The sequence below is a fragment of the Myxine glutinosa genome, chromosome 6, assembly GCF_964187855.1.
Source record: "Myxine glutinosa chromosome 6, kmMyxGlut1.1, whole genome shotgun sequence".
NCBI classification, from domain to species: Eukaryota; Metazoa; Chordata; class Myxini; order Myxiniformes; family Myxinidae; genus Myxine; species Myxine glutinosa.
In genome coordinates this window covers 184,394,446-184,417,318 of record NC_136266.1, presented here as the reverse complement: position 1 = coordinate 184,417,318, position 22,873 = coordinate 184,394,446, and the positions used below count along the sequence as shown (strand labels likewise).

At 44.4% G+C, this 22,873-nt stretch overlaps 1 protein-coding gene across 2 annotated transcripts in view; it reads right to left on the bottom strand.

Moving 5' to 3' along the window:
• The window catches only part of LOC137429025 (guanine nucleotide-binding protein G(I)/G(S)/G(T) subunit beta-1), a 139,085-nt gene that overhangs the window by 2,041 nt on the left and 114,171 nt on the right, over positions 1-22,873 (bottom strand). For both annotated transcript variants that reach the window (XM_068119020.2, XM_068119021.2), the window contains exons 6-9: positions 22,016-22,178; positions 14,335-14,401; positions 14,008-14,209; positions 11,572-11,788 (exon numbers count right to left, since the gene is read on the bottom strand). In XM_068119020.2, coding sequence (XP_067975121.2) covers positions 11,572-11,788; positions 14,008-14,209; positions 14,335-14,401; positions 22,016-22,178 — 649 coding nt within the window. The remainder of the gene's footprint in view (positions 1-11,571; positions 11,789-14,007; positions 14,210-14,334; positions 14,402-22,015; positions 22,179-22,873) is intronic.

Sequence of the window (22,873 nt, the reverse complement as noted above, 5' to 3'; positions counted from 1 at the left end):
AGTGGGGAGAGTGACTGTGACATCCTGCAGGACCTAAACAGCACCTGACAAAGGTTTGGGAGCATATGGCCATCCAGTAAGGAGATGGTGTCGCCTAAAAAGCACACATGATCCGGTTGGACTGGTTAGTGGCAACTCAGGAAGCCGAGAGAGAAAGTGGAACCTTTGATGGAGCAAATGCCATCAAAAGGCAGCTGAGCTACGATGAGCCAACGGAAACCACAAAACTACATCCGTGGCAATGTGGGTGGGTACGATGTTCCGTTGGAGCAATGGATGGCATGTCCATCGGCCTGTGGATGACATTGTGGTCCGATTCTGCCCCAAAATCTTTTGTACCATTTCTATGGTGTAAATGGGTACTGATTTCTGTTTTTCAGTGCTTATTCGTAAAACTAAATAAATAAACTGGATAAGGGTTCTAATCTTCTGGAATCAAGCTGGTTTCCAGGGAATTCTTCTTCCTTCTCTTACCTTTATTAAAGGGTGAGGTATAATGGCACCAGGCTCCTGCCCTGCATAACCCATACCCATAATCAATGGAATACTGTTCCCCCCTCTGAGCCGGTGCTCCTGCCACACACCTAGCTCGGCTTCACGCTGTTAAAACCAAAGCTTTCAGGATCATTGGAATCTCCTGCGATGAAGATAACTCCGAGGGCCTTTCACTCACTCACCGCAGGCAGGTTGGTGGGCTTTCTGTCTTCTACCAACTCCTCTCTAGCCTTGCTCCCCCAGCTCTATCTGTGCTCTGTCCCCCTAATATTCCTACAGGTCGCACAATAATAATAAAAAATCTTTATTGTCCCATTTTCAGGGAAATTATTTTCAAGAGCTGCCAGCAACCCTCTTCTGGTGAATCTGCCAAAATCAACACTCTCTATTCACCTTCACTCTTTCATTCCTCTTTACTCCCGCCTTCTGGAACAAACTCCCTCACTCTCTTCAATCCCACTCCTCCCTTCAGGTCTTTAAAACAGCTTTCACCACCATCTCTTATCTTCCCCCCATCCAAAACCTTGATCTTTTCTACTGCCGTTAATTTCTGTCCTGGAAGTCCTAGCCATGTCCATGTGTTTTATACCTCTCTCATCCCCCCCCCCCCCTCCCATGCCTCCTCCCCCCAAGTCCTCTCCCTCCCACAGATCTCCCGTTGTCCCTGTTCTCTACTGTTGTGCTTGTGTGCTTCCCTCTCTCTCCCCATCTTGTCTCCAACTCCCTTTATTATATGTTTTCTGTGTCCGTTTGTTTCTTTTATGATTAATGTTAGCTCGTACACGATCCTTGATCTTGTATCAAAAAAAAAAATAATAACCCCCACAATACTCCACTCCACCCTGTCCTCAGCCAACTCTCTCCACTTTCCAAATATCCACACCGTGTTGGTGTTTCTGGAATATCCCTCTTCACACAATACTCCATCTCAACTGTGGTCTATCTCTTTTCCTACTACCTTGCTCCCTCAAACTATCCGCTCTCTTAGCCATTCTCGCTTCCTCCATCCGCACCAACTTTTCAGCCCATTTCAGCTGGATTTTTTAACAATTAGCAGGTCACTATTGGATCGTCAGAAAAAACACCCAGCGAGCCTTTCTCCTCGACCCTGTAATTAGGCCTGTAATTTCTCCTCGAACTCGACCTCGACCTTGTTTCATCCTGTTCCACCATTCGCGGGACTAAAAAATGACTCCACTATAATTTGACGAGTTGGTAACTCATGCCTGATCCAAACGTTTGACATCTGAAACATGGCAGTTTAAAAGTTTGACAAACGAAAGATGGCAGTTTAAAAGTTTGACATCCAAAACATGGCAGTTTAAAAGGTTGATATCCGAAACATGGCAGTTTAAAAGTTTGACATCCGAAACATGCCAGTTTAAAAGTTTGACATCCGAAACATGGCAGTTTAAAAGTTTGACATCCAAAACATGCCAGTTTAAAAGTTTGACATCCGAAACATGGCAGTTTAAAAGTTTGACATCCGAAACATGGCAGTTTAAAAGTGACATCCGAAACATGGCAGTTTAAAAGTTTGACATCCAAAACATGGCCGTTTAAAAGTTTGACAAACGAAAGATGGCAGTTTAAAAGTTTGACAAACGAAAGATGGCAGTTTGAAAGTTTGACATCCAAAACATGGCAGTTTAAAAAGTTGATATCCGAAACATGGCAGTTTAAAAGTTTGACATCTGAAACATAGCAGTTTAAAAGTTTGACATCCGAAACATGCCAGTTTAAAAGTTTGACATCTGAAACATGGCAGTTTAAAAGTTTGACATCCGAAACATGGCAGTTTAAAAGTTTGACATCCGAAACATGGCAGTTTAAATGTTTGACATCCGAAACATGGCAGTTTAAAAGTTTGACATCCGAAACATGGCCGTTTAAAAGTTTGGCAAACGAAAGATGGCATTTTAAAGTTTGACATCCGAAACATGGCATTTTAAAAGTTTGACATCCGAAACATGGCCGTTTAAAAGTTTGACAAACGAAAGATGGCATTTTAAAGTTTGACATCCGAAACATGGCAGTTTAAAAGTTTGACATCCGAAACATGGCCGTTTAAAAGTTTGACATCCGAAACATGGCAGTTTAAAAGTTTGACATCCGAAACATGGCAGTTTAAATGTTTGACATCCGAAACATGGCAGTTTAAAAGTTTGACATCCGAAACATGGCCGTTTAAAAGTTTGGCAAACGAAAGATGGCATTTTAAAGTTTGACATCCGAAACATGGCATTTTAAAAGTTTGACATCCGAAACATGGCCGTTTAAAAGTTTGGCAAACGAAAGATGGCATTTTAAAGTTTGACATCCGAAACATGGCCGTTTAAAAGTTTGACAAACGAAAGATGGTGGTTTAAAAGTTTGACATCCAAAGCACGCCAGTTTAAAAGTTTGACAACTGGAACATGGCAGCCAGTTTAATGGTAACTGCCAGTTTAATGGTAACTGCCAGTAATGGTAATGCCAGTTTAATGGTAACTCATGCCTGATCCAAACGTTTGACATCTGAAACATGGCAGTTTAAAAGTGACATCCGAAACATGGCAGTTTAAAAGGTTGACATCCAAAACATGGCAGTTTAAAAGTTTGACATCCGAAACATGGCCGTTTAAAAGTTTGACAAACGAAAGATGGCAGTTTAAAAGTTTGACAAACGAAAGATGGCAGTTTAAAAGTTTGACATCCAAAACATGGCAGTTTAAAAGGTTGATATCCGAAACATGGGAGTTTAAAAGTTTGACATCCGAAACATGCCAGTTTAAAAGTTTGACATCCGAAACATGGCAGTTTAAAAGTTTGACATCCGAAACATGCCAGTTTAAAAGTTTGACATCCGAAACATGGCAGTTTAAAAGTTTGACATCCGAAACATGGCAGTTTAAAAGTTTGACATCCGAAACATGCCAGTTTAAAAGTTTGACATCCGAAACATGGCAGTTTAAAAGTTTGAAATCCGAAACATGGCAGTTTAAAAGTGACATCCGAAACATGGCAGTTTAAAAGTTTGACATCCAAAACATGGCAGTTTAAAAGTTAGACATCTGAAACATGGCCGTTTAAAAGTTTGACAAATGAAAGATGGCAGTTTAAAAGTTTGACATCCAAAACATGGCAGTTCAAAAGGTTGACATCCGAAACATGGCAGTTTTAAAAAGTTTGACATCCGAAACATGCCAGTTTAAAAGTTTGACATCCGAAACATGGCAGTTTAAAAGTTTGACATCCGAAACATGGCAGTTTAAAAGTTTGACATCCGAAACATGGCAGTTTAAATGTTTGACATCCGAAACATGGCAGTTTAAAAGTTTGACATCCGAAACATGGCCGTTTAAAAGTTTGGCAAACGAAAGATGGCATTTTAAAGTTTGACATCCGAAACATGGCAGTTTAAAAGTTTGACATCCGAAACATGGCCGTTTAAAAGTTTGGCAAACGAAAGATGGCATTTTAAAGTTTGACATCCGAAACATGGCATTTTAAAAGTTTGACATCCGAAACATGGCCGTTTAAAAGTTTGATAAACGAAAGATGGCAGTTTAAAAGTTTGACAAACGAAAGATGGCAGTTTAAAAGTTTGACATCCAAAACATGGCAGTTTAAAAGGTTGATATCCGAAACATGGCAGTTTAAAAGTTTGACATCCGAAACATGGCCGTTTAAAAGTTTGACATCCGAAACATGGCCGTTTAAAAGTTTGACAAACGAAAGATGGCAGTTTAGAAGTTTGACAAACGAAAGATGGCAGTTTAAAAGTTTGACAAACGAAAGATGGCAGTTTAAAAGTTTGACATCCAAAACACGACAGTTTAAAAGGTTGATATCCGAAACATGGCAGTTTAAAAGTTTGACATCCGAAACATGGCAGTTTAAAAGTTTGACATCCGAAACATGGCAGTTTAAAAGTTTGACATCCGAAACATGGCAGTTTAAAAGTTTGACATCCGAAACATGGCAGTTTAAATGTTTGACATCCGAAACATGGCAGTTTAAAAGTTTGACATCCGAAACATGGCCGTTTAAAAGTTTGGCAAACGAAAGATGGCATTTTAAAGTTTGACATCCGAAACATGGCAGTTTAAAAGTTTGACATCCGAAACATGGCCGTTTAAAAGTTTGACAAATGAAAGATGGTGGTTTAAAAGTTTGACATCCAAAGCACGCCAGTTTAAAAGTTTGACAACTGAAACATGGCAGTTTAAAAGTTTGACATCCGTAACATGGCAGTTTAAAAGTTTGACATCCGAAACATGCCAGTTTAAAAGTATGACATCCGAAACATGGCCGTTTAAAAGTTTGGCAAACGAAAGATGGCATTTTAAAGTTTGACATCCGAAGCATGGCATTTTAAAAGTTTGACATCCGAAACATGGCCGTTTAAAAGTTTGACAAACGAAAGATGGTGGTTTAAAAGTTTGACATCCAAAGCACGCCAGTTTAAAAGTTTGACAACTGGAACATGGCAGCCAGTTTAATGGTAACTGCCAGTTTAATGGTAACTGCCAGTAATGGTAATGCCAGTTTAATGGTAACTCATGCCTGATCCAAACGTTTGACATCTGAAACATGGCAGTTTAAAAGTGACATCCGAAACATGGCAGTTTAAAAGGGTGACATCCAAAACATGGCAGTTTAAAAGTTTCACATCCGAAACATGGCTGTTTAAAAGTTTGACAAACGAAAGATGGCAGTTTAAAAGTTTGACAAACGAAAGATGGCAGTTTAAAAGTTTGACATCCAAAACATGGCAGTTTAAAAGGTTGATATCCGAAACATAGCAGTTTAAAAGTTTGACATCCGAAACATGCCAGTTTAAAAGTTTGACATCCGAAACATGGCAGTTTAAAAGTTTGACATCCGAAACATGCCAGTTTAAAAGTTTGACATCCGAAACATGGCAGTTTAAAAGTTTGACATCCGAAACATGGCAGATTAAAAGTTTGACATCCGAAACATGGCAGTTTAAAAGTGACATCCGAAACATGGCAGTTTAAAAGTTTGACATCCAAAACATGGCAGTTTAAAAGTTAGACATCCGAAACATGGCCGTTTAAAAGTTTGACAAACGAAAGATGGCACTTTAAAAGTTTGACAAACGAAAGATGGCAGTTTAAAAGTTTGACATCCAAAACATGGCAGTTTAACAGGTTGATATCCGAAACATGGCAGTTTAAAAGTTTGACATCCGAAACATGCCAGTTTAAAAGTTTGACATCCGAAACATAGCAGTTTAAAAGTTTGACATCCGAAACATGCCAGTTGAAAAGTTTGACATCCGAAACATGGCAGTTTAAAAGTTTGACATCCGAAACATGGCAGTTTAAAAGTTTGACATCCGAAACATGGCAGTTTAAATGTTTGACATCTGAAACATGGCAGTTTAAAAGTTTGACATCCGAAACATGGCCGTTTAAAAGTTTGGCAAACGAAAGATGGCATTTTAAAGTTTGACATCCGAAACATGGCAGTTTAAAAGTTTGACATCCGAAACATGGCCGTTTAAAAGTTTGACAAACGAAAGATGGTGGTTTAAAAGTTTGACATCCAAAGCACGCCAGTTTAAACTGCCATGTTGCATGGCAGCAACGATGTTCCTGCCGCAGTTTAAAAGTTTGACATCCAAAACATCCGAAACATGGTGGTGGTTTAAAAGTTTGACATCCAAAGCACGCCAGTTTAAACTGCCATCGTTGCATGGCAGCAACGATGTTCCTGCCGCAGTTTAAAAGTTTGACATCCAAAACATGGCAGTTTAAAAGGTTGATATCCGAAACATGGCAGTTTAAAAGTTTGACATCCGAAACATGCCAGTTTCAAAGTTCGACATCCGAAACATGGCAGTTTAAAAGTTTGAAATCGGAAGCATGGTAGTTTAAAAGTTTGACATCCGAAACATGGCAGTTTAAAAGTTTGACACCCGAAACATGGCAGTTTAAAAGTTTGACATCCGAAGCATGGCAGTTTAACAGTTTGACATCCAAAGCATGCCAGTTTAAAAGTTTGACATCCGAAGCATGGCAGTTTCATAGTTTGACATCCGAAATATGGCAGTTTAAAAGTTTGACATCCGAAACATGGCAGTTTAAAAGTTTGACATCCGAAACATGGCAGCTTAAAAGTTTGACATCCAAAGCTGGGCAGTTTAAAAGTTTGAAATCCGAAACATGCCAGTTTTAAAGTTCGACATCCAAAATATGGCAGTTTAAAAGTTTGAAATCCGAAGCATGGCAGTTTAAAAGTTTGACATCCGAAACATACCAATTTTAAAGTTCGACATCCGAAACATGGCAGTTTAAAAGTTTGAAATCCGAAGCATGGAAGTTTAAAAGTTTGACATCCGAAACATGGCAGTTTAACAGTTTGACACCCGAAGCATGCCAGTTTAAAAGTTTGACATCCGAAACATGGCAGTTTAAAAGTTTGACATCCGAAGCATGGAAGTTTAAAATTTTGACATCTGAAGCATGGCAGTTTAAAAGTTTGACATCCGCAGCATGGGCAGTTTAAAAGTTTGACATCCAAAACATGGCAGTTTAAAGGTTTGACATCCGAAACATGGCAGTTTAAAAGTTTGACATCCGAAACATGCCAATTTTTAAGTTCGACATCCGAAACATGGCAGTTTAAAAGTTTGAAATCCGAAGCATGGAAGTTTAAAAGTTTGACATCCGAAACATGGCAGTTTAACAGTTTGACACCCGAAGCATGCCAGTTTAAAAGTTTGACATCCGAAACATGGCAGTTTAAAAGTTTGACATCCGAAGCATGGAAGTTTAAAAGTTTGACATCCAAAACATGGCAGTTTAAAGGTTTGACATCCGAAACATGGCAGTTTAAAAGTTTGACATCCGAAACATGGCAGTTTAAAAGTTTGACATCTGAAGCATGGCAGTTTAACAGTTTGACACCCGAAACATGGCACTTTAAAAGGTTGATATCCGAAACATGGTAGTTTAAAAGTTTGACACCCGAAACGTGCCAGTTTTAAAGTTCGACATCCAAAATATGGCAGTTTAAAAGTTTGAAATCCGAAGCATGGCAGTTTAAAAGTTTGACATCCGAAACATGCCAATTTTAAAGTTCGACATCCGAAACATGGCAGTTTAAAAGTTTGAAATCCGAAGCATGGAAGTTTAAAAGTTTGACATCCGAAACATGGCAGTTTAACAGTTTGACACCCGAAGCATGCCAGTTTAAAAGTTTGACATCCGAAACATGGCAGTTTAAAAGTTTGACCTTTGAAACATGGCAGTTTAAAAGTTTGACATCCGAAACATGCCAGTTTACTTGACATCTGAAGCATGGCAGTTTAAAAATTTGACATCCGAAACATGGCAGTTTAAAAGTTTGACCTTCGAAACATGGCAGTTTTAAAGTTTGACATCCGAAACATGGCAGTTTAAAAGTTTGACATCCGAAACATGGCAGTTTAAAAGTTTTACATCCGAAACATGGCAGTTTAAAAGTTCTGGACCGCAATAAAAAGTTTCACATCTCCTCGTCGTGGTGATGGAACCGGTGAGACAATATGCATCCTAAACGAGAATCAGAAGCTCCTCATTCAATGGAAAAAGGATCTCATGAACGGGATGAACAAAGGCGTTTTGGTTGAGTTTTTGTTCCGTCAGTGGAAATCCATTGACAACGTTGTTCAATATGATGTTCGTGTGTTCATCACGCATGGCTCACTGTGCCACCGAATGGATATTAACGGTTCGACGACAACTGTGGAAATGATTGAAGAACTGAAATCTGATCACGAAGAGGTGCACAATCGCCTGTAACTGCATGCGAGGTATGCCAGCAGCCTTTTTGGCACTGTGATTATCCACAGTCCCGACCCATGTTGTGGTAATCGCTGTATGCTCACTCATTCAATAGGAGAGGGCATTTCAAAAAGCATTGGTTGGCCTTCATGTGTACATTGGATGTGACACCCCCAGCGCTTTTCAGGGCAAAGGCAAAAATAAGGCTGTGTCATTGCTGAGGGGTTCAGAGAAGTTCCAGAGACCATTTTCCGGATTTGCAGAGGAGTTCATTCCGAGCGACCTATTCATTCATCAACTTGAACAATTAATGTGCCATGTTTATGGATTTCCGATGTTGGAGGACATCAACGAGACCCGCTACAGAGTTTTTTGCCTTGCCTCATCTTCACCATGTGAGCAGAATTTACCTCCGACAAAGGATGCGCTGGTACTGCGTACCAGACGTTCGTCATATCAGACAGCGATTTGCCATCAAGTAGTTTGAGCTAATATCGGCGCCCCCTCTCCCGAAGAGCATGGATGGGCTGTAGTCAATAAGGAGCTACGTATCTACGAGCTACGAGCTACGTATCTATATAATAAGGAGCTACGAAGAGTGGAAAAGCGGGAGGGCCGACAGGAGTTGTGGGAGATATGTTGAAGGCAGCAGGAAGTTGGGGTGTGAAGAGAATGACAGAGATCTGTAATCTGGTGGTGAAAGAAGGCCGCATTCCAGTGGATTGGGAAATGAGTACCCTTGTCCCTCTATACAAGGGGAAAGGTGACCCTCTGGAGTGTGGCTCGTACCGAGCGATAAAGTTATTGGAGCATGGAATGAAGGTATTGGAAAGGGTGTTGGAGAGGAGGATAAGGAAGAAAGTGAAGATCGACGAAATGCAGTTTGGATTTATGCCAGGAAGAGGAACGACAGATGCGTTTTTCATTGTGAGGCAGTTGCAGGAGAAGTACATGGATAAGAGGAAGAAGTTGTTTTTTGGGTTTGTTTATCTGGAGAAAGCATTCGATAGGGTTCCACGCAAAGTATTGACATGGGCATTGAGGAAGTTAGGAGTGGAGGAATGGTTGATCAGAGTAGTGATGGCAATGTACAAAAGAGCACGCACAGCTGTAAGGACGAAGGACGGGAACAGTGGTGAGTTTGAGGTGAAGGTGGGAGTGCATCAGGGGTCGGTACTAAGTCCACTACTATTTGTAGCTGTGATGGAGGTGCTGGCTCAGACCGTAAAGGAGGGTTTACCGTGGGAGTTGTTGTATGCAGGTGATCTGGTGTTGATTGCGGAAAGTATGGATGGACTGAAGGAAAAGATGAACAAGTGGAAGGAATGTATGGAGACAAAAGGTCTGAAGGTGAATATCGGAAAGACAAAGGTGATGGCAAGTGGTAAAGCATGTGGTGAGGTGGAAAGAACTGGGAAGTGGCCGTGTGCTGTGTGCAGGAAGGGTGTCGGAGTGAACTCCATTCAATGTACAATGTGTGCTGAGTGGGTTCATCAAAAATGTAGTGGTCTGAGAGGGTCATTAACCAGTGTGGCAGCTACATTCAAATGTAAGGTGTGCACAGAGGGAGCTGCAGATGGAGGAAATGTTGAGTTGGATCTTGGAGACGGCGTGAAGCTGGAAGGTGTGAAAACATTTTGCTACCTCGGAGACATGCTGAATGGAGAAGGTGGATCAGACTCGGCAACGGTTGCTCGAGTGAGATGTGCATGGAAGAAGTTTCGGGAACTGAGTGGCATGCTGATGAGGAGGAGAGTGTCGCTGAAGCTGAAGGGATAGGTGTATGCTGCATGTGTGAGAAGTGTTATGATTTATGGGAGCGAGACATGGGTAATGAACGTAGAGCAGCAACGAAGGCTGGAAAGGGTGGAAATGCGAATGGTTCGATGGATGTGCGGAGTATCGTTGAGAGAGAGGAAGACAAATGATGAATTGCGAAAGATGATGGGAATATTGCCTGTGATTGATGCTGTGAAGAGGAACAGGTTGAGATGGTTTGGTCATGTATTGAGGAAGGATGAAAGTGACTGGTTGAGAAGAGTGATGGAAGTTAATGTAGAAGGAAGTAGCGGACGGGGAAGACCGAGAAAGACTTGGCTAAAGATGGTGGAAGAAGAAATGCGGGCAAGGGGGTTAACAAGGAGAGATGCAGAAAATAGGGCAAAATGGAGAAGATTGTCATGGGGACCGCAAGGCTAACCCCCGCTCTAGCAGGGAACATGGCCTTAAAATGCATGTTGTTGTATCCAATGGATGGCGCAGAACCCTGCACCCGATACTACACTGGAAGTTGTATACTGCGACTGTATAAAATCGCACTGTGAAGAGCAACGATGTTCCTGCCGCAAGTCTGGTTGATCTTGCACGGAATTGTGCGAATGCAAGGATTATAGAACTGTGTGGAGACTCCTCAAGAGCACCGGCTCATGGACGACTCAGATTTTATTTGAGGCAGAGGACAACTACAAGGTTGCTGAGTGACTGCAGTTTCTCACACGTTGAAGCCTTTCTGTGTGGTGCCAAGCTGAAGTTTCCCCTCCACTCATTAAAGTATCTCTTCCAGTAGGGCCTTTCCTTCAATTGTCTCTCTCACCTTCAAGTTCGTGCACAGTGGTTGTAATCGAGTGTGGACTCCAAAAACCAAGTTTCGATCCCACAAGTGCATCCATGACAATGTTATGGGTGTATGAAGTTGGCCCTAAGCACCGATAATTAGATCAATCGAGAGAAATTCACGTTCTGCTCACGCATAATGTAGCAAGGCTAGACTCACTCAATTTTGCGTAGGTAGAGTTCCCTTATATGTCTGAAAGCTTAGCAAATCTCATACATGGCAAATTCCCAAGGACGATCTTATGAAGGTGTGAATCCGATACTTAGCTCTAAAATGAGCACTTTTTGCCCCACACGCATCCAACTACTATCAAAATATACTGGCAGAATTTCGAAGTCAAACTTTTAGCAAAAGGTCGGGCACATTGTCAGCAATCAAAAACCGTCAAAGAATAGTAGTCCCCGGATGGTGGAATGGAACTCATTTTCTGTCCAATTCTGGAGCTTCAGCTGACATCCTAAATGCCCTCTTCAGGGCAATTTGGCATAACACCAAAATGCTCAATGCAAAAAGGCAGCAGTGAGAGAGAAAGGAAAAAATAAATAAACCACATAGCACCAAATCCCCCTGAGTGATAGAGATTTTTAAAAATGATGTTGAAAGAAAATACGACATTTATGTCATTATCATAAGAGAGTGAGAGGAAGGAAAAGGGAGCATAAGCGTGTCAAGGCGGACGTCACCTACCAGCCCTTTCGGCCTTCATGGAATCCCAGACATTACAGTTGAAATCGTCATAACCGGCAAGGAGCAGGCGACCGGACTTGGAGAAGGCAACTGAGGTGATGCCACAGATGATGTTGTTGTGCGAGTACAGCAGCAACTCCTGGTCAGCACGCAGGTCAAACAGGCGGCACGTGGCGTCGTCAGAACCGGTCGCGAAGGCGTTTCCATTTGGAAAAAACTAGGAGGGGCACAGGTAGAATGGATCAGATATACGTTCGACACGTTGCTCACTCACTTATTGGTGACTAGCAGGAGTACTCGGCTTTGCCGGGGAAGGGGGGTGGTGGGGGGGGGGGGGGGCTTTGACAGGCCCCTCCGTTTTGGGGGAGGGGGGGGAAGGGAAGGAGGAAAAAATTTCCCGTGCAAAGAATGCTTCATAACCTGTGTTGCCCAGGTAAAATAAGGAAATTTTGATACCCTCTGCCACAATCACGAGGTGGCGCTGCATGGTACACATTTACATAGAGAATTTAAGCCCCTCCCCCGGTTCCCCACACCCAAGAATGAGGCCAAGACCACATAACCTATGTTTCCCCCCCTGAAAAAGTTGTATTTGTATTTGTACCCCGAGTAAAGTACAAAAGTGTTTATAACTGGAGTACCAGGCGTTGTTCAAGCGAAAAAGAAACATTAACATATTTGAAATGGGATAAAATATAATGGAAAAGTAATTACATCCAATTTCAGAATTCATCACGAATGTCAAATCATCATTTTACCTTTTTATTGAATATATACTGGTGAATGTGGCGTTCATCACGTTTCTGAGTTAAGTATGATGCCGTTCAGGAAGAAGAAGAAGCCTTAACTCCAACTTAGACCGCTTCCGGAATTGTTTTATTATTTGTGTTCAAATGTCTGGTGATTGTTTTGTATTTATTTATGCGAATGTGTACTTGTATATAACTGTAATTAATCAAAAAGGTTTAGGCACTATAGAACGATAAAAATAAAAATAAAACTGTTTTTTCAAATTGTTTTTGTTTTTTGCCTAAAACACGCCCAAGCACTCACTGATGAACCTCTGAAAGATTGACGAAGATCCGTTCAGCCATCTCTGAGAAAAATGGCGATACACACACACACACAGACAGACAGACAGACAGACCAACATCTTCATAATTTATATAGTCTTATATAGTAGATTACGAAAGCAGTTGGAATGGAAAAAAAGTTTCATTCGGAGTGAATGTGGAGGTGATATTCCTTTACTTATTTAATTCCTGTTGCATTTCTGTTGACATAAGCTGCAAGTATGACTCGTAATGCAATTTAAAAGTCGTAACGCAATGATCTACCACTGAGCGAATGCTTCATATTAAGTTGGTATTATTAGTACAATCAAGATTATAATGATATATGGTACAATTATGATTACGGTTAATGATTATGGTACAATTCACATTTGGGCCCAGTTCAATCAAATGGTAAACTACTGAAGACAATTTATGGATGAAATTTGGGCATGACGACACTCGTTTTACACTCAGCGAATACAACAAACAACAACAACAGGCATTTTAAGGCCATTTTCCCCGCTAGAGCGGGGGTTACCCTTGCGGTCCCCATGACAATCTTCTCCATTTTGCCCTATTTTCTGCATCTCTCCTTGTTAACCCCCTTACCCGCATTTCTTCTTCCACCATCTTTGGCCAAGTCTTTCTCGGTCTTCCCCGTCCTCTACTTCCTTCTACATTCATTTCCATCACTCTTCTCAACCAGTCACTTTCATCCTTCCTCAGCACATGACCAAACCATCTCAACCTGTTCCTCTTCACAGCATCAATCACAGGCTCTATTCCCATCATCTTTCGCAATTCATCATTTGTCTTCCTCTCTCTCTCAACGATACTCCGCACATCCGTCGAACCATTCGCATTTCCACCCTTTCCAGCCTTCGTTGCCGCTCTACGTTCATTACCCATGTCTCGCTCCCATAAATCATAACACTTCTCACACATGCAGCATACACCTTTCCCTTCAGCTTCAGCGACACTCCCCTCCTCATCAGCACGCCACTCAGTTCCCGAAACTTCTTCCATGCTCTTTTTTTGGGGCATGACGACACTCGTTTTACGCTCAGCGAACACACAACCTAAACCCATCCGAGAATTTGGAGTTTCTTTGCCAAAACTAGATAGTGAGAATCGCAAACCTCTAAGTCTACCTCCTCATTTCCATTGATGTGGCGTGAGGCCTAATGGCAGCAAGCTACTGCTGTCCCACCTTTTGTACAATACCCCTCCACTGCCATCTATCCCCTTTTGTAGAACTCTCTCCACTCTTCCACCATTCCTATCTTACTTACATCCCTCCTCACAAAAAAACAAATCTGATCAAGATTTCAGAAGAGTTTAAAGACAAGGAAAGCTTTGTGAAAGACAGATCACGACCCACACAGATTGCGTTGATGTCCGACTCGTGTCCCGTGAACGTCTGCCGGCACATGCCGTCACGGATGTCCCACAGCTTTGCGGATGCATCGCATGCCCCGGAAGCAAAGCTGCGTGCATCGGGAGCCAACGACAACGACATCACGTCGCCCGTGTGACCGATGAAAGCCGTCGTTTGCTGCCCGGTCTCGATGTCCCACAGAGCGCTGCACACAGACATGCATCGTGGAGATAATGTCGGCTTCTAGCAAATGCGATCGATTTTCCACACTCGTTCTCAGAGCTCGAGTCGTGCCTTTCAATCACCGCGATGATCAAACCCTGTACTCACCAAGTGGTGTCTCCGGAGCTCGTCACTATCCGGTTATCGTCCAGGAAACGGCAGCAGGAGAGGTAGCCTGGCCGGAGACAGGAGGAGACAAAAGGATCGTCATCATTTATTGTGCAGGTGCAAGTAAAGGGAAATACCCTCGAGTTTATGAATATGGCAAGTACTGTATATCCCCAAAGCTCATATACAAAATGTAATTCATCCTGTACACCAAAGAAAAGTGCAAGAAACAGCCTCGAGCAAAGTGAGAATAAAGTTTCCCCAGAATCAGAAACATGGCTTCCCTTCTCGTAGGATCAAGAAACTCGTCCTCCACGGGGAGGAATGTATGACTGGCTGGAAACAACATAGAAAAGCAGCAACATCTGTGCTGAGCTAAGTTTAATCTTCAGAGGGGAAACCGTAACGGAAAAAACCCGTTTGACTCGTCATACGTAGAGCACACTCCAAATGAGCTTGTCAACAAAGTAAATGTCGCAAGAACATCGTTAGGGACAATCAAAGGCACATTATAGGTCTGTGCCGTTAAAAAGCACGAGCTTAACCTTTACTGTCATTTCAAAAATGAAGTTTACCATGTAGTGGAGTTCTGCTGAATACTATAATATATATATACTAGTGGGGTCACCCGTGGGAATCCCACGTGCATGGACGTGTGTGACATTTGGACATCTTGATTTAGATGCTGCACATTAAATTTTACAAAATGGTTACTGGCAATTCATCAGATCCAGAAATGGTGTGATGAACACAATTTATTTATTTCACATAATATGTGACCCCTCACTCCTCTCCACCTGACACTCTCCTCTCTCTCCATACTCACGCCTCTCCAATCTCACTCCTACTCACACTCCCCTCCAATACCTCCTCACACTCCTCTCCAATACTTCCTCACACTCCTCTCCAATACTTCCACACACTTCTCTCCAATACTTCCTCACACTTCTCTCCAATCCCTCACACTCCTCTCCAATCCCTCACACTCCTCTCCAATCCCTCACACTCCTCTCCAATCCCTCACACTCCTCTCCAATCCCTCACACTCCTCTCCAATCCCTCACACACCTCTCCAATCCCTCACATTCCTCTCCAATCCCTCACACTCCTCTCCAATCCCTCACATTCCTCTCCAATTCCTCACACTCCTCTCCAATCCCTCACATTCCTCTCCAATCCCTCACACTCCTCTCCAATCCCTCACACTCCTCTCCAATCCCTCACACTCCTCTCCAATCCCTCACACTCCTCTCCAATCCCTCACACTCTTCTCCAATCGCTCCTCTCCAATAGCTCCTCGCTCTCCACTCCAATCGCTCCTCACTCTCCACTCCAATTGGCCCTCACTCTCCAACCCCTCACTCCTCACTCTCCAACCCCTCGCTCCTCGCTCTCCAACCCCTCGCTCCTTGCTCTCCAACCCCTAGCTCCTCGCTCTCCAACCCCTAGCTCCTCGCTCCAACCCCTAGCTCCTTGCTCTCCAACCCCCAGCTCCTCGCTCTCCAACCCCTCTCTCCTCACTATCCAACTCCTCACACCTCACTCTCCAACTCCTCGCTCTCCAACCCCTCGCTCCTCGCTCTCCAACCCCTCGCTCCTCTCCAATTTCTTGCTCCTCTACAACCCCTAGCTCCCCACTCTAAAATCCCTAGCTCCCCACTCTCCAACCCCTCTCTCCTCACTCTCCAACCCCTTGCTCCTCACTCTCCAACTCCTCGCACCTCACTCTCCAACCCCTCTCTCCTCACTCTCCAACCCCTTGCTCCTCACTCTCCAACTCCTCGCATCTCACTCTCCAACCCCTCGCTCCTCTCCAATTTCTTGCTCCTCTACAACCCCTAGCTCCCCACTCTCCAACCCCTCTCTCCTCACTCTCCAACCCCTCGCTCCTCACTCTCCAACCCCTAGCTCCCCACTCTCCAACCCCTCTCTCCTCACTCTCCAAACCCTTGCTCCTCACTCTCCAACTCCTCGCACCTCACTCTCCAACCCCTCTCTCCTCACTCTCCAACCCCTTGCTCCTCACTCTCCAACTCCTCGCACCTCACTCTCCAACCCCTCGCTCTCCAACCCCTCGCTCCTCTCCAATTTCTTGCTCCTCTACAACCCCTAGCTCCCCACTCTCCAACCCCTCTCTCCTCACTCTCCAACCCCTAGCTCCTCACTCACCAACCCCTCACTCCTCTCCAATTTCTCGCTCCTCTCCAACCCCTAGCCCCTCACTCCCCAACCCATAGCTCCTCACTCCCCAACCCCTAGCTCCTCACTCCCCAACCCCTAGCCCCTCACTCCCCAACCCCTAGCTCCTCACTCTCCATCCCCTAGCTCCTCACTCTCCATCCCTTAGCTCCTCACTCTCCATCCCCTAGCTCCTCACTCTCAAAACCCCTAGCTCCTCTCTCTCCAACCACGAGCTCCTCACTCTCCAACCCTTCGCTCCTCACTCTCCAACCCCTAGCTCCTCACTCTCCAACCCCTAGCTTCTCACTCTCCAACTCCTCGCTCCTCACTCTCCAACCCCTCGCTCCTCACTCTCCAACCCCTCGCTCCTCTCCAATTTCTCGCTCCTCTCCAACCCCTAGCTCCTCACTCCCCAACCCCTAGCTCCTCACTCCCCAACCCCTAGCTCCTCACTCCCCAACCCCGAGCTCCTCACTCCCCAACCCCGAGCTCCTCACTCCCCAACCCCTAACTCCTCACTCCCCAATCCCTAGCTTCTCACTCTCCAACTCCTCGCTCCTCACTCTCCATCCCCTAGCCCCTCACGCCCCAACCCTTAGCTCCTCACTCCCCATCCCCTAGCCTGTCACTCCCCAACCCCTAGCTCCCCACTCCCCAACCCCTCACTCCCCAACCCCTAGCTCCTCACTCCCCAACCCCTAGGTCCTCACTCCCCAACCCCTAGCTCCTCACTCCCCAACCCCTAGCTCCTCACTCCCCAACCCCTAGCTCCTCACTCCCCAACCCCTAGCTCCTCACTCCCCAACCCCTAGCTCCTCACTCCCCAACCCCTAGCTCCTCACTCTCCAATCCCTAGCTCCTCACTCTCCAACCCCTAACTCCTCTCCAACCCCTCGCTCCTCTGCAACCCTCCTCATCGTTGTTGCAGCAGCATCCTGTGCGGTTCTCCCGTCTCGTTCGTTTTCTTGCTGCATCCTGTTCAAGTCTGCGTTCTTCATCGACCGTCTCATACATTTTGGAAATGGAAGTTTCCACACATCGCATGAATTGTCACGATCCTCAAGAGGAAGTGTCTCGAAATCATCAAATTAAATCACGTCGGGGTCACCATATAAAGCGCGATGCTGCGCACGCTAATGCTTACGCAAAGAGCAAGCGGACAACGCGGTTCATAAAAGAGTCTTTATTCAAAGTACTCAAACTGCAGCACTAAGCTGCTCAGGGCTGCGCGCTCCGCGTATATCGTGAGGCCACGCCTCTCTCCCTGGCGTGGCCCATCCCCACTTGGTGTGCGGGGTGATGTCACCGCGTCAATGCTTTCGTGTCCGCCACAAAATGACAAATGGCAAGTAAATTACATTGTGAAAATTAAAGATTTCAAATAAACCTATTTAAAGTGTATGCGCACATAACTAATAAAAAAAAACGAAGAAATATCTCTCGGTAATTTCCTGAAACATATTCCGGTTAATAATGTTAAATGAAATAAGAACGAAGAAATATATGTCGTTTTTGTGACGACTGTCATCAAAAGGAAAAGTAATATATCTTAACGGAAAAGAAAAAGCGAATTTTTCATATATGTCGACATTTTCCCCGACTTATTTTAGGCGGTGTATTTTCGTGCATCATCGTGGCGCGATTTTTAAAAATATATCTCGGCAATTTCCCGTGTGTGCGTGAATGTTCTCAATTATTTCTGACACCGAGTCTAAAACCATCGATAAAAATTAAATCAGATGGTGAATTCGAGATAAAATTGTGAGGGTGACGCAATGAATGGGCTTTATTTTACAGGCCTTTGAGAATTCATTTCGTTCTACAAACGAAAACTTTCATGGGATTCTCTTCCCGTTTTTTTTCAACCGAATCGAAAACGATGTTAGCGACTGTTAAAAATGAAATGATATATCGAATTTGAGTGGAAATAAACCTGTGTGAGAGAGAAAGACAGCACGGGCCTAACTAAACAGGCCTCAAAGCTATTCGAGGTAATACAATGGTGGATATTTGTTTCCATGAAGCCTCTCCAAGAATGGGTGGAGCTACTCTGTAAACGGAGTAAGCCACACCCCCGGACAGACAGACAGACAGACAGAATCACCATAGCCTATTATAATATAGATATTGTTGCGGTTGTGCCATAAAGGCAAATCCTCGATAGTTAATTGCACGACAACATGTAGCCTGCAGTAGTTAGTTATTTCTCATTGAATGTAAATATTAGCCCTTTCCCATTGTGTAGTACTAAAGACCAAATATGCGTTGAGTAGTCAGGATGTCAAACCTTTGTGATGTTAAAGGAAGTCATTTAGATGTGCAGGAAGGGTTGGCCAAAGACGGAGCCCTGAATGAAAGGGGGAAGGAGGACTAAAACCTTCCAAGGAGGAAGAAGGATTGAAGGCCAGCACGTGACCAACCTCAGCGAATGGGAGGCTGTGGAACATTCGGGGAGTTTTTGGGGTCAGGTAAATACCCCCGCCCATCGACCACGAGGGCCTCTTGGATTTCGCAGCGCCGAGGACACTCCTCTTGCTTTTTGGCTGCGCCTTCGACATGACCTCACTTGCCTTTCGCCTCGCCAACAAGATTTTCTTGCTTTTGTCCTTCGTCGAGGATACACCTCTTCTCTTGAGTTTCGCTTCTCCCACGACATGTGTTTGGCCTTGGTGTTTCGTCGACCCCCATCACTTCTTAGCCGATCTCTAGCTCTGATCCGGCTGACCTGCAAGCTCGTCCAACCAGTACTGAAGTTCGTCGGACATTACCACATCCCGACTGCACATCGAACTGCGCACGGCGCACAGCCACGGCCACTTTGAGGCAATCAATCCCAGCACGTACATCGGTACGCCAATAACCAGCGTGTCTTCCCCTGTGTGAGTGTGAGAGTGAAGGCGCCTAGTCGGGTTTATAGTAGGTAAGACTTAATAAGCTGTATCTTTTGTCTATTCTCTGTGCCTTCTAAATAAAAGGCTGTACATCTGATTACTTTCCAACCTGTTCGGATACGTCTTTTCTCCATTGGCCTATCATCATCCGAGACCGAATTTGGCTTGATTCAGCTCCATAAATCACGTAAGGTAACGTCGCTTTCCACACCGTGCAAATCCGCTCGGCACGCAATTGAATAGGTGTGTGAAAGCGAGAATTTGATCCCCGGTTTCTCCGGTCACGTGTTTTGAAGGTATTTGGGAATATTTGACCAGCAAACCCTTCGGCGCGTGGCTGGGAGATTGGCAATCAGAATTGCTTAGCAATCCGTCAATCACAAGTTTAGTAGTCATGGACGGCGGCCTCGGTGGACCTGGAGTTTGAGGGGGAGTGGGGCATAAACCCCCCTTTGTACATCGACGAACCCGGGATCCGCAACAATATGTATATATATATATATATATATATATATATATATATATATGGTGTTACGGTTTTTATAACCTTCACTTTGTAAATTTTAGTAAATGTTCCCTTATAAATGATCCCCTGTAAATATCCCCATTAATTGGCTTTGTTAAAGATCGCACCCTAGTTAGTCCATGTACAACACGTAGAGCACCATAGGACCTCTCTGTAGTTATTTCATTATTATGTGTTTCAGTTAAGGATCTGTTCCCAATAGTTGAATCTGCGTTGCATTAATCAAATAAGATAGGCCCCTTCAATTTCCCCAACCATCGCTCCCGCTCTTCAAAGTGCGGTAGCGGTAGGGCAGCGTTCACTGCCGTTTGCCTTGGGCTGTTTGCTGGCACCAAGCGCCATTACGCATGCGGTCTCAAGCCGAGGAAAAAGGGGGCGGGACACCAGAACAAGGTGTGGCACGTCAACGCACCATTAGAGGTGGAGCCAGTGAGCCCTTACCAGCCAACTAGGGCTGATGAAATACCATCACGGCCTGGCTCTATGAAGCGCGCATTGATCTTGAAGCGCGTAATATAAGCGCCAGCGCGAGCCTTTTTACAGAGTCGACTTGGGATGGAGACGGCGCTTGGTGGGGTCTGGCTGAGAGACGAAGCTGCGCAGAGCTCTTTGACGAACTGTTTCGGAAAGCCCCTACCGCGTGAAAATATACGTGCAGCTGCCGTCGGGTTTCGCCTCGAGCCCGGAGCGTGGACCGGAGCGTGGACTGGAGCCAACCTCGACACTGTGCAGTTGCCCGGACCTTCCTGCCTGCCATCAGCTTGGAACTTCTCCTCCTTCCAGCCATTCCTTCCTGCCATTGCCTATTCGTGAGTCTGTTCGTTTTGCCTGGGGTATAATATAAGACTGTTTTAAGGCTGCCCTGTGTCCTGCTTCTTCTTCTTCTTATGTATATTCTTTGCCTTTCGTTTCCTCTTCGTTTTGTGTAAATAATTAATAAATGCCTGTGATTCCTTACTTTGGTTTCTTCTTCCCCCGATCGCTTTTGTCCTGTCTCCAATTGAGTACCTGTGGCGCGATTTGGCCAGCCGCTATAATCGGGTTAGTCTATTTGCTAACGGCTCGGATCGTGGATTGCTAAACCGCTCGGCAATTACCATCACATCCGCGGTTCGAGCAGGGACTCATTTCCCTGCTTTGCGGAGAGATTGGTGAAGGTATTTGGGAAATCCTTGACCAATCACCCTGGCCAATCTCATCCCGCAAAGGAGCGAGATAGTTCCAGGACTCGGACGGCCAGCTTAAAAGACGAGGGGATTAAACCCCCCTCGGTAAGGGGAGTGCCGAAACCGAGGTCCGTAACAATATATATATATAGTCCCATCTAGTGAATATTTGAGAGTGTGGCAGACTGCAGGCCAAAAGAATAGTCGGCCTAATGTTTGCTGTCTAGCATTGTCATAACCTTTTTGAAATTTGGGGGAGGGGGGCCGCTGAACCTCTCCTCACCCCTTCCCCCCTCCTTACACTTCTGGCACCCTAGTCTCTTGCTGTGATCATTGTAAACTTCTGAACAAATTAATTTAACACATGTTCCACATGTCGTACACAATACAAAAATACTACGAGATCTTTAACATCCACATCCATAGCAGTAGCATTGTACATGCACATCACATCGTTTGGGCAAAACATGTATGTCGAGCATAACACATCGTGCAAAAAACATTTGTTAATTTGTTGCTGATATTTTACCACTCAATTTTGGCTTTAAAGCTTAAAGGGTTATTTAATATCATCACAATCTGTTTTTATGCGAACAATATTCAAGATGGTCATGGGCCAAAGCTACTCGCCACTTATAAACTGGGCTCTTGTACAAGGTAATAAGAGGAGGCCATTTAGTCCATCCTGCTTGTGCCTTATCAATACACCATCAGTTAGGAGTGAGGGTGGTATAGAGGAGGTGGGGGTGGGGGGGGGGGGGAGAGGGAGAACAGTGGGGCAAGCACAGGGACACCAAAGTAGCACATGTATATATATATATAGTTTCTAGTCAACCATTTTTCATACGAAAGCAATAGTTGCTAACCTGACAGCAGACCAGCATATCATACGCAGCCATGTTTATTCCCACACCCACCAGTGTGACCAGGAAGTTCTCGTGTTACACGGACGTTTCCCTCACGAGTCTTTAGGCTGTAAATTGAGCAGACATTGTCAAGACCCCCACACGCTACAAAGTTTCCAGATGGTGCATAGGCACAGGTCATCACCCAAGAAGAGCGAAGTGGAATGGCATGTACCTGTTGTAAGACAGGATTGTGGGTGAAGGTAGAGAATGAGACAAAGGTAAACACGACATTTCTACTTGAAGGTAATGCTGAGGGGGTTGTTGAGAGATTGTGAATCGGTTCAGGATTCCCACTATATATATATATATATATATATATATACAAGACCAAAAGTCTAACAGCGGCGAAGCCGGGCTTGTTTCATACCATAGTTGAAGAGGATAGTATGACTTGGGTGGGGATACAGTTAGCAAATAATGTAAGTGTTAAAAAAAATTTCAAAAAATCCCACATTCCTGTGCCACCTTCAGCCGAACGTCAGGCATTGACAGCAGGTTCGTGAAGGACTTTGACAAAAACCATACCCAGTCTGAATGTTGCTATATCCAGTCAATGGCGAAACTGCAAATGGGAATCCACGAGCGTCACGGATGGAAACCCTTGCGTCATTTCCTCATTCTAATTTAAACTCAATATCTCTATATTTTCATTCCAAACAGCATCATTCATCATTCCAATCACAAATTAATACTAGACTATTAATATATCAAACTATAATGTGAAATCACGATTGTATTGAGATATTATCAAACCAGCGAACCATCATCATCTGTTCACTTCCGGATTCGGGAGAAAGGTCCGTGTCGATCGCATTTCAAAATCATAATTGTATTGAGGAATTTCTGAAACCTCATACCAACCTTACG